General features: G+C 46.4%; 1 protein-coding gene across 3 annotated transcripts in view; it reads right to left on the reverse strand.

Moving 5' to 3' along the window:
• Tfap2b (transcription factor AP-2 beta) overlaps positions 1-12,675 on the reverse strand; it is a 29,178-nt gene that overhangs the window by 15,935 nt on the left and 568 nt on the right. For 2 of the 3 annotated variants that reach the window (XR_005090083.1, XM_037199646.1), the window contains exons 2-4: positions 9,698-9,724; positions 7,981-8,439; positions 3,205-3,265 (exon numbers count right to left, since the gene is read on the reverse strand). Coding sequence is in view for 2 of the 3 variants with exons in the window: in XM_037199646.1 (XP_037055541.1) it covers positions 3,205-3,265; positions 7,981-8,439; positions 9,698-9,724 (547 nt within the window). In the remaining variant the exon portion in view is untranslated. The remainder of the gene's footprint in view (positions 1-3,204; positions 3,266-7,980; positions 8,440-9,697; positions 9,725-12,675) is intronic. The other variant, XM_028868085.2, reaches the window with a different exon arrangement.

Here is a 12,675-nt window from a genome sequence, read left to right on the forward strand (position 1 = left end):
AACTAACCCAACAGGATATCCCTAAGACCAACAAAAATGCCCCACAGTCACAGCATTTGAACCTTGGACTCCAGCCTCAATAACCTTTCCAAGAAATTCTGACATATTTTCTGCTGTGTAATGTGTCAAATAGACTGCATACTGGTCACTGATTCCAAACCCCCTTTCTTCAAACCCAGGTAAGTCTTTTAAGTTAGGCTCTAGGAAGATGGCAACTGATCATTTATGTTAGCTGGGCACTCCCCCGACCCCCACCCCACCCAGATTCCTAATCTTAATGGAACTGAGAGTTAAGAATGATTTTTTAATGTCTCGTTGGATTTTTAGACTGTTAATGTACCGAATCCTTCTCATTATTACTTTATTGATTGCTCATTGACCAGCCCCCTTCAAATCGTATTAACCACCCTCTGCCGGTTTAGATTAGGAGAGTTTAAAAAGCACCTTTCATTACTCCCCCCTCCCCAACTCCTGCCATGGAGTTGAGACTAGGCAGCTTAATGGGAGCTCTAATGGGGCAGCTAAGAAGAGAGGGGCCACGGTCCCTGCCGATTGCATTAATAGCTCAAAGGGGGCCAATACAGAAAATTAGCCGTAAACGAGCTCTGGAGATCTTCAAATGAAAGAGCCATTTATCACGCTGGCTACCTTCACTCCGCTCGTTCGCTCTCTCTACTGGGAACAACTCATTTCCTCTTAACTAAATTACTTCAGAAATGTCAGCTAAGCCCACATAGCAAACATAACAAGAGAAGGAGTCTATAATGTATGGGGTGATGTCAACAGGGAAGAAAAATTAGATGGGTTAAATGTTAGGAGTGGCCATGACACAGCTGGACAGAAAGACACGAAGACAGATAAATACATCTTTTATGCCCAGGTTGTTAGACTTCATAAACGTAGGAGCAGAGACGTGTAGATGTAGACTAGTTGCTGGCCTTTTCCTAATGAAGTATAATTTTCTAAAAACTGTCTAAATGCCCATTAGAAAACAAATTAAGCAACCAAGTCCCCTGCTAGTTGCTGAAATTTAGAATATTCAGTTCAGGAAACTTTCTCACCTCTCTGCAGAATTAATCTCACAGAAGCATCCCTCATGGGGATGAGACTACGCAAAGATCGGAGAGGAGAGGCTGGGAAGGAGCTAATGAACCCATAACTTTATTTTAAGTGGTTCCTGGTGAGTTAGAAAAATAAATCAAACATTTGTTCATCTTTTGCCTGTGGCTTTTAAAAGATAAAAATATGATATTAGGATCTCTTGTTCATGTAATAAAGCAAACATTTCAAGTATCAAATAATAGGAATGACCTAACATTCATATTTATACTACTCACCCCAAATCAATTAACATGAGGAGGGTGTTATTTTGGTGTTTTAAATTGTGCATGCTTTTTAAAAGGTTTCCGGGTGGGGGGTGGGGGGGCATGTGGCCTTCTCAGAAAAACACAACAAGCAACTTTTGTCAACACTGTCCTTTATCTCTGGAAACAACCTCATACATAAATATTCATGTTTCTCTGGCAAACATATTCAAATACTGCAACCAATGCTTCCCACATCTAAGAAAATCATGAACCCCATTTTGCTAGGCAAGCTAAGTTCCAAATATTTTTATTGGCCTGACCATTAATAACATTTCTGATTGGTCATCTGCTGGGCATGTCCCTCTGCCAGTCAATTGATGTTGCTAGGATACCGAACCCTGTGCTAAGCTGTTCAGGCTTTTCACAAAAAGGGAGGGGGGAAATAAAACAACAATGACAATAGGGAACGGAAAAGCTCCTCCCTCACCCCACCCCAATCAACCAGCAATTAACCAAAAGAGAAGACTCAAGAGGAACCGGTGAAAGTGAGCAGTCAGCAGGGCAGGCTGGCAGCCTGAGCACACACCCTGAGTATACCAGTGGAAGAGAATATTATCTAAAGAAGAGAGTGAGAAATACTAGGCAACATTTTTAAAACAATTTGAAAAATCATTCCGTAACCAAAAGGCATCATTCAGCTACTGTTTTCCCTGTCTACTTCACAAAGCTATCGGATTTCTAAAAGGAGAGAATTCAGCATACATTTGAGCCCTTTGGAATCCTTATTCCACAAGCTGCCTACTACTGCCCCAATTTGAGGCTGGATGGATTGCTTTCTAAATTATCTTTTTCTTTAATTATTTTTGTGAATGTTAAGTGGCTCAAGTGAATCACAAATGACTGAAGCTGGGGACTGACGACTCCAAACAGAAGGACCATCTTCCTCCAACCTCAATAAGAAAGGGCTGTAGTCGTTAAAACTGAGTTTTCCAGTACCAATCCATGTGATAATTAAAGATTGCACTGTGTACACATTCCCACTTTTAAATTTGTGGCATGTGAGTGACATTCAGGCCTTGAAGCAGCTACTCTAATCGCCAGACATTCTCTCAGTGACTGTCAGCGAAGAGGAGAAAAAAAAAATTAAGCAGCTGCAATACGCCTGAAATGAGTTATTGTAATTACATTTAATTAGTTTAATTAGTTAATTATTTTGCTTACAGCTGTACAAGAGACTGCAAACATTTGTTAATATCACATGCCCTTTAACAGTATGGGGTGATTCCACAGTCACAGTAAATCATGAGCGCATATGCAGGAAGATTTAGATGCGTGCGTAGTCTGTCTCAGCCTCTCAGGGTGAGCATATTTAGCAAAGCATTTGGCACAATTAAAAAAAAATAATAAAAAGAAACAACTCATAAGACACAGAGAACTGGTACCACAATTACTACCACCAAAAAAAAAAAAAAAATCAAACCACAAACAAGAGGGAAAAAGCTATCTCCATGACACAGACTTCAACACCATCTAATCCAGTTATCAACAAAGTAATAATAGCACATTTTTGAAACCAGTGGTTCCCAACTGTTTCTGCACACCATAATGGCTCAGTCATATAAGATGCATTTGGAATGGCTACCTTATGTATTATGAGAAAAATGGCAATTGTCAGTCAGTGTAGCTCTGTTTCCCCAGTCCTGGTTTCTGACTGAGTTTCCATTCCCTTGGTCCCATTTCCTTTTTCCCAGCATGCCCTTTTACTTAGTCTGATAGCCATTGAACTGATTTACAACAAACACTTTTTGGTAATATAAAATAATGAATTCCCCCAAAGTGAAAGCTAATCATAAGGACATTGAAATCATTGCTTACTTTTGGAAGAAACAGTCCATACCTTTTTTAATGACTGACTGGTCCAATAGGTTCATGCCGCTGTTATTGGCATCTTCAACTGACTGTGAATATAAAAACATCACTATTCAAATTGACTGGATATTAAAGAATTGCATACATAAATCATGTCATTCTAAACGGGATTTTCTATTATTTCCATTTATATTAATTCACAAAGGGAGGTTTTATTATTATCCTTATTATCCCCAAATCGACATAGAAATGAAATTCACTGAAATGGCAAATTCTCCCAATAGAAGAAAAAGAAAACAGAACGTATGAGAGACATCTAGGATGCAGTATTGGCTTTGTTATTATCTGAAACACAGATATTACACAGGCATATAAACTTTTATATTACTTGCGCATATGAATTGTGAAAAGTTGGCAACAGCTGAAAGATTTTTCCACCAATATTAGTTAAGAGCGATTTCGGTTTTTCCTTCTATACCAGTGCATTTAACCCCAGAGTCATTTTTAACAAATACATAATAGTTTACATTATGGGGTTTTAATTAAAGTCTGAGCAATTTGAAGTGGAATGCAAACAGCAATACAGAAGCCTCCAGGACCTCACACCCACTGCAGTCCACACACATTCCTGTGAGCTATGTGCTTCTTGCTGTAAGAGGACAGTCCCTGCAGGAACCTAAGCAATGTCCATACACCCCCTCCCTCCATGCTGAGGTACACACCTGTTAGGAAGGCAGTTAACTACAGATACAGGCACACCGATAATGGTGCACACACAGACAAAGGACTGGATCCTCCCAGTCAGCACCTTAGTAATCACAAGGAATATCCACCTTCAGTTTCATCCCAGAGAGGGGGGAAGTTTCAACTCAGAACTGGCAGCACTTCTAAGAGAATGATTGTTGGAGGAGTTCCTAGCTGTCAGGATGCATGCATGGGAACTGGCCTTCTAGCTGTGCATTGCAGGGTGTCAAAAAGCAGATTCCCTTGCCCCTGCCCCACTCCCAAAGAAAATACCTACTTTCTTTTTGAATCCTACAACTGCTTCCCTTGATCCTTTGGAACTTAAGTCTAGACCAATTTGTCACCCACTCTATAAAGAAGTGTACAATGAAGGTTTGGGAATTGATGTGTTTCCCTAGCACTTCCTACCCATTCAGGATGAATCCTTGAACAGGGTGTATGTCCATCACAAGAGAAAAATAGTATCATAAACAAGCAAGTGTATCTTGAGAAATGAGATGTTCTAACCATCGGGAGGTATGCTCATCCGTTTCTTTCCATCTTTACTAGACACTCTCCTGCTCTTAGAAGGCTGAGGGTGGAGTGTTTCTCCATTTGAATAGTTTTCTCTGTCATAGACCACCATACACATCTTAATAGTGAAGAAGTGTCTTAAAAATATTTCATGAAACTTGTCCACAGTTCTCAGGGGACCCTGTGACACACACACAGGCATGGTCACAGTCACTTCACCCTTTTCTAAACTTGTGTGTCCTTTGGCAATGGCTAGGGGTCCGGACAGGACAGAAATATTTGCCTGTGTGTGTGGGAGCAAAACCCATCACATACGGTCCTGGACCCATGAGCCCCCACACCTCACACTCATGTTCGTACGCAAATATGTATCTACGCCTCATCAGCGACGTGGGGTAGTTGTGGTAGTTAATGAGAAGGCTCTTGTCTGATTTTCTATCTAATTACGGCCGCCTGCTGGGTTTTTGTACAGGATATTCACGCAGCATGCTGGCGCTTAATCGTCACAGGGAGGATCGTAAAGATTTAATTAGGACTGCATGCGGAAGCGCAGAAAAACAACTCAGACTCATAATTACTAGACTTCTTTAGTTAAAAGTGATACCAGGGGTTGCTTTGAGACACAAGGGTGTGTTTGAGTGTAGTGTGTGTGTGTGTGTGTGTGTGTGTGTGTGTGTGTGTGTGTAAGGTTCACTTAAAAGCTTTATATGTTAACACTCATGGGTGGTAGAGGTGATGGGAGGTTAGAGAGCCAAGCTGTGAAGAACAAGATGCCTACTCGGCAACTAAACAAATCCACAACTAGGTGTCCCCTTACTCTCTTTTTCTGTAGCCATTTCCCCCTGAGTTTTTAAACACTGCCCCCCCTCCCCAATGGGTGAAATGTAGCATCCCCGGAACCCAGACAGCGATCTGCTAGTTTAATAGCCCCTGTGAGTAAATTGAAATAGAAATTGACAGGGTTTTATAGTTTCATTTAAAAAATATTAGAAGCATTTGGTTAATTAGCTCTCCTTCTTTTCTCTCACAGGGCGGCGGCCTCGTCAATGTGCCTCTAGGTCACATGAAATTCCCCCAATTCTGGACCCATACATAGGGCCTATGTAGCACCCTCTGGCTCTGTCTGGTCCCTGGCTTCCAGTGTCCTGAATGCACATAAACCAGAGGCCTGGAATAGAATAAATGACTTTGGGGTCCAGGCAAAGCCCCTCTGATGTCACTTCTAGAGACCAGAAGGGTGCAGTTTACCCCCTTGAGTCTGTTGCTTGGTGTCTGAAGACTGGGCAGCCTCCATAACTTTAACCCCTGCACTCTAGATCGGGAACTTGCCAGTGGACCCTTAGAGGGGAGCTGATCAGCTACATTTCTGGATCCAAAGCACATACCTTCTCATTCCTTCCCTTTGCCATCTCAGCCTTGCCCTAGCCTCAGGAGGCCTGTCACTAGGACCGCACTGGACAAGCACCAACGAGCTTGCTGAGGCTGGCAAGGTTGTATTCCCCCATACTCTTCACACTTAGGGGTGTTGGAGAAGGCCCTACAGGCCTCTCCATGGTTGTCAGGCTATCAGCTGAAGGAAGGAGAGGGAAGTAGAGAGCACTTTATACCTCCAGCGTCTCTGAGCAAACTGCACCAGCTCAGGCTGCCACAGGGTTGGTTCACTTAAAGACTTTCAATCCATCCAGTTGTTTTATGTTATTCTCCCCAAAGCACTTCCCTGGCTTGATTTGTCCTCTCTCTTTGCAGTCTGCCAAATACTCAAAACCCCTTAAAGTTTGGACTTAAAGAAAACATTCTAAAACCAAAGAAATTTGTTCCCTATTTTAGAGAGATATTCCAGGGTTCAGTTTTTTTGTCTTAGTCTCTTGGCCTGCAGGGAGAAGGTAGTGGTAGCGGGTGATGTTCATACCCCCAGTTACGGTAGGTAATGGGGATGTATAGTAGTGGGTGACATTAGCATCCCCAGGGTAATGGGGGTGTGAGGTTGATCTACCTTCATTATCCAACACTTTGAACCATACTTAAAAAGGTTAATTTAAAAACTCCCCCCCCAGCTGCATATTACTCCAATGCATTAAAAAAAAAAACACCTCAATATTTCTTTTCTTGTATGGTATTCTGAAATGAGCATTACCTCCAGACAGGCACAGCTCAGTAAAAATCAACAAAACCATAACTCGTGGTACTGTGGGTGAATCCAGCCACAGATCAGGTGGGTTCTTCCTTTTTAATACCAAGTTTTCTCTAAAACAATGAACCATCACAGACTTCACAGAGATGGTATCTGATGCTGTCACCACATTTTGACTGTTCTTAAATATATATACATATGTGTATATATGTGTGTGTGTATATATAATCTATATATATACACATATTCACAGCAAAATGAAGAGGAAGGGCTTGACTACCTTCTCTTTCCCATTTCTTTTTTCTTCGCTTCAGAGATAAGTCTACAATGATGCATAACAAATTCAACGATGCCAATGGGATCCAAGTGTCAATTAAATGCCTTACGACAATATTTATCTTTTTTTGGAGACTCCTTAAATTGGGGGAGGGTGTGTATGAAGCAGAACTGTTCAGACTCAGCCTGACAGTATTTAGGAATCTTTTCTTTGATGTTTCTTTGTTTAGTTTAACCAAGGGTTCTCATCCAACCCTGCCTCTATTGTGGTGGTTGCAGATGGGATACTGGCTTGCATAGGGGGTATGTTCTGAACCTTTTGTTTTAAGAAATAAACACGTGACGCCTCTTCAGAGGGGATAGTAACATTGAGGAGGGGTGAAAACTGTCCGAGGAGAGGACTGAAGGGGAAGCTGGGGAACACATCTCTACAGCCAGTTAAGTGGCCTTCAGATGAGATTTCCAAAAATGCTGTCTGTCCTCAAGGACTCCAGAACCCAGTCGCAACTGTCTGGGTTTGTCCCCAGCAAAGATCCCGTTGTCAGGTGACGACTCTAGAATTTTGCTTGAGAAAAGGGCTCTGCAGCTTTTGGAAATCCAAAGCAAAGGAGTCTTAAACAAACACAGTCAATGACTCCCTTGCAGAGTGCATTGTCATTCTGAGCACTGCTTTGCAAACGGGAGAGAACACCTGGGGCCTTCAGGGGCCCCAGTGCCTTCTTGCTTAGAGCTCTGTGCTCTAGACAGCCCTTCTAGATAGCACTTCGCCTACCAAGCCACCGGGACAGGCTCACTAGGGTGTGATCCTGGTGCCAACTTCTTCACACAAAGCAATAGAGAATGCACAAGTCCAGCAGCTGAGCCAAGATGAAAACATTAGCCTTGATGGCAATGACTGTAAACTACCACGAACGTATTTCCTCCTTCAAGATTTCATTTCCAGCCGTCCTGTCACTCACAAATGGATCTCTAGAAACTGCCACCTTGTAGCCACGCACTCAAACACACGCTTTTGTCCTGTCCTGTCGGTTCGGTTCGAAAGATGACAACCCCCCACCCCCCACCCCCAGAAGACTAGGCCTCCTCCACCCCCTCCCCTGCATTCTCCTTTTATGGTTACTTTTGTTTGTTTAGAATTACCTGCACATCTTCCATGCCGGGATGCCCAAGACCGTGCAACGAGAGGCTGTCGCCCATGCCGGCGTCCAGGCCGTGGTGTGCCGAATGTAGCAGCACGTCCGGCCGGCGGACAGAGTGGTAGTCCCTTCGGGGGTCAAGGCCCGAGAGCTGGGGCAAGGCCGCCCGGGGCTGGGGCAGGAGAGAGCCGGCTTCTGAACCCACTTCCTGGCGCTGGCGCTGTCCCCAGGGGTGCTGCTGGGGCTGATGCAGAGGGTTCAGGGAGTAGGGGTCGTTGACGTGGGAGTAGGGGTCTTGACTCTGGTGGTAGGGTAGCGGCTGGTAGGGGGGCGGGAAGTAGGGTGGCTGGAAGTCCGATGATGGTGTGTGGGACAGCGGCGGGGCGCTCGAGTAGGGTCCTTGGGACACAGAGCCCAGCTGAGAGAGTCTCGAGCTATGGCTTGGGACGCCATCGTGCCGGTCCTGGGAGTAGAGAGGAGAGAAGGAGGAGAAGCAGGAGAAGGAGAGAGAGAGGGAGAGAGAGAGAGAGAGAGAGAGAGAGAGAGAGAGAGAGAGAGAGAGAGAGAGAGAGAGAGAGAGAGAGAGAGAGAGAGAGAGAGAGAGGAGTTCGGCTTCTGTACAACTTTCCCGGGATAAGAAAAGCAAGAGGCTAAACCTTAGACCCCAAGCTGACTCAGGGCCACATGGTAAAATGTCAAGAGTCCCACCCGGGAAGCTTCAGGGGACCTAAATACAACAGAAATAGGAAGCTTACCCACTACCCGGCCTAGGAGCCATCTTTCCAGAGTGCCAAGCAGGAGAAAAGGGGGAGGCTAAGAAGGAACTTTGTGGACAGAGATAGCTCAAAGCCTTGATTTAAGAATGTAGGACCCAAGGGTAGTGTTTGCTCTTCGAAGTGTTTCTTGCCCCTACCTCTTCAAGAGATCCAAAGTACACCAAGTGAACCTGGCTAATAGCTGTAGCACTGCTCTGGTTGGGGGAGAAAAAGAAAAACCCACTGGTGCCTTCACTGGCAGGTAGCTGGCTGGCCCCAGGGCTCACACAAGCAGGAGATTCCCAGAGCAGGGAGGCTTCTGCCTGATCTGAGCTTCCAGCCACCCCTCCCTCCCCAAGAGGAATTAAATAACTTAGTGTTTGATTGAAACGGATCTCCTCTGCAATCACACCCTAAGCCCGTGGTAAATTGAGTTGTGGTTTGCAGGAGTTTTCTGAGCTTGCTTTCCATATCGCATGCTATTAGACTCAGGGTGTTAAAAAGAAGGAACTGAAGTTGGGAGGTGAAGAGATAACCCCCACATCTCTTTTCCCTCCTCTCCGGAGTATAAGCCAAGTGAAAGGAGAAGGGGGGGAAGTGATGGGCACTTTTAACTTTCTCCCCATCCTTCGTGGAAATGGCGAGGGGGTAAAGTCCCCCCAGGTCCTCTCTGTAGAAACAGCCACCTTAATTTCCAAACTGCGATGACAAAAGTTTTTTCGGTTCAGCCTCACCCCCCCCCCCCACCTCCCAGCTGACTCTCGGGGAGCTCAGACAGGGAACACACAATGCAGAGAGAAGCAGCTGCAGCCCTCGTCCAATTATGGTGCTAAATTACCAAGCCAAAGGCACTCAGAGGAAGACAGAGAGACAGACACAGACACACGCACACACAGAGATGCAGAGACAGAGAGACAGTGAGAAGAGCAGGCATGCACTTCTGGTACAACGGGAATCCGAACTCACCATGGATGAATAGGTGTGGACTAACATCTGGAAAAAAAAGCCTGGTTACTGCTCAAAATCAAACAATGAATTTTCAAAAATCAAAAAGTCCAGCAGAGAAGCAAGCTGGACACGAGAGCTGAGCTTGAGGTGTTTCCAGGACAAGCCATCAAAAAAAAAAAAAAAAAAAAAATCCCCCTCCAAGAAGATTGGAGGTGCCTGTCACAGACAGGCAGAACTGGTCATCTGTCTCTCACCGTCTTTTTGGCCTCTTTCCTTCGCCGGGTTCTTTGGGGCTCCAGATACAGACCAGATACAGACCTCTTCCACCCGAAGCTGGGCTCAGACTGCTCGGGCGCCCCTTCCTCCCTCCGCTTGCCTACACCGCCTCATAATAATTGATATTCATGACTATTAATATTACACGAGCACTTTAAAGGGAGAATGGAGGGCAAATGGAGCGTGAAGCAGCGGCGAGCTCAGAGCTCCTCCACTATTGTAAATGACGTTCATTCAGTGGAGAATTACTAGATGTAATCAGACGAGGGGGCTGGCGGAGGCAGACTGGGGGAAAAGTTTAGCAGGAAAGAGGCAGAACTTCAATTAACTGAACTGGGACGCCCGCTCTCTCGCTCTCGTAAGGCAGCCTCTGCTCTTTGGATTCGGCAGTGTGGGGGAGCAGTGTGGGGGCTCCCAGAGATTGTAGGTGTTCTTGTGTATAGAGAGAGAGACTTTCCCAACGGGGAGGAGGTGGTTGCCCTGCGTGCTTGGTGTGCATATTAAAACCCAAACTAGAAAGACACTGCCTGGTCATCTGGAGGGGAGAGAAAAGTAAATGGGTGGGCCTGTTTGTTTACTGGGAGCTACACGGACTTTTTTCTGAATGCAGAAGATCTAGCCTTTTCTCTCTTTCTTTCTTTCTTTCTTTCTTTCTTTCTTTCTTTCTTTCTTTCTTTCTTTCTTTCTTTCTTTCTCTCTCTCTTTCTTCCTTCCTTCCTTCCTTCTTTCCTTCCTTCCTTTCTTTCTTTTGGGACCTAGGAGAGATTTTTTTTCTTAACATAGTAGAGCCTTTTCCTCTTCAGTGCTTACAGCCTGCAATTTTTTTTTTTTTTAAACCGAGATTTAAAATATATGCATTCGATCTTCAAGTACACTAAAGGTATCCTTTCCAGGCAAAGCCAGGGGCAACAGAAAATCTTTTGGGATGTTTCAGGAACCTGTTCAACTGGCCTGACTGCCAGTTTAACTTCTGTTAAACTTCAACCGTAGCCCAGACTGAAGCAGGCTCCTTCCACCGCGCTGTGTGCGGGTTCTCCTGACTTTTCAGCTGAAAATTTAGGCAGCCTGGAGTAATTCGCTCTCCCCTCCCTCCGCTCAGCTTTCTCTCCTCTCCTCCCTCTCCTACCCCCTCTTTCCCTCCTTCTCTCGCCCCCCCCTCTCCCGCACCCCCTCTCCTCTCTTCTCTCCCTCCCCTCTTCTTCCTTCCCACTTTTACTCTTCCCCACTCCCCCCCCCCTTTCCCATTTAGCCGTTTATTTTTCCTAAGCAAAGAACCAGCATCCCTCTGATTACTTTAATCCCTCTATGTATACCCAGAGCTATTTCCACCACAGCCCCAGCTCCGCCAGGGTCGCGTTTCCTATGGGTGATGTGTTCTTTAAGCTAGTTTAACGCCCCGGACTTGAACATAATCCCGCCTGTTAGGAAAAGAAAGGGAGGCCGGAGCGCAACAAACCCCGCCAGGCGGGGCAGACACGGTTCCCTCAGTACAGTCAGTACACAACCACAAAGAGAAAGACGGAACCTGAAAGAAGACAATCTCTCTCTCTCTCTCTCTCTCTCTCTCTCTCTCTCTCTCTCTCTCTCTCTCTCTCTCTCTCCCCTCCCATCTTCTTCTGGACTTCCTTTCCTCTTTCTTTTCTCCTTCACTTTCTCATTTACCTCCAAATGAGGTCTTCGGAACGGCGGGGCTGGGGCACACCGGGCACTGGCTGGAGGATCTCTTGCCAGGCGCCCTAAGGAGTCGCGATCACTCGGGCGGACCGGGCCAGCCGGGTGTGTGTGTGTGTGTGTGGAAGCTCCAGACTCCCCTTCGTTGGACCAGGCGAACCACCGCCGAGCGTCGCCTCTAGTCCCCACAGAGCTCCCGGCTCAGGGCTCCGGTTTCTTTCCCGGCCGGTTCGCGAGCCTGAGATGCCCACCTCCGTCCGGTGGTCCAGCCCAGGGCCCGGGGCCCGGGTCTCATCGTCTCAGCCTTCTGCTCTCCAACTTTTCCTGGTCGCCTCTGCCTCCCCGCTTCGCTAACTCCCTTTCGCTTTCTTTCCGATCTCGAAAGCTTTCCCCCCCACGAAGCTTCAGAGCCATTCTTCCCTCCCTCGACGTCCCTTTTGAGCTTTGCTTCCTTTCCTCACGAGCTCAACTGGGGGTCTCCCCAGCTCCCGGAGTGTGGTGCGGGTTTCCGCATCCGTCCCCGGCCCGGGACTCCTCGTCTCGCCAGGCAGCGAGCTGCAGGGGCACCCGGCCATGCCACAGCCTCGCTCGACGCGGACTCCGGAAGCGACCGGTGGAGTCCCGGGAGGCGCAGGGCAAAGCCCGGGAGGGACGCACTCTCCTGGGTCCTGTTGACCTGGTGCACGAAGTGCGGGCAGACTTTGTTAAAAATGCCCACACGCTGGCGGCTGCCATCTCTGCTCGGACCCACTGACCCGCAAAGAAGCAAAACACAAGAAAATAAAAATAACAAGCCGCGCCCTCTCCCCATACTGCACTCAATCTGTTCATACACTGGTTCTTTCCTCTCTCTCGCCCTCCACCTGGATCCGCTAGTTACCGATTTCACAAAATTTACTAAAAGTACAAAAAAATGAAAAATAAAAATCCAAAGCCCGAGTCGAAGTGAAGCTTGAAAACCCGATTCTCTCCCGAACTCAAAATGAGGAGAGAATGTTTTTCTCTGACTGTCTACCTAAATTCAGTGGCGCCACGTTCCCCATTAGAGC

Source organism: Peromyscus leucopus, chromosome 16_21 (assembly GCF_004664715.2).
Source record: "Peromyscus leucopus breed LL Stock chromosome 16_21, UCI_PerLeu_2.1, whole genome shotgun sequence".
NCBI classification, from domain to species: Eukaryota; Metazoa; Chordata; class Mammalia; order Rodentia; family Cricetidae; genus Peromyscus; species Peromyscus leucopus.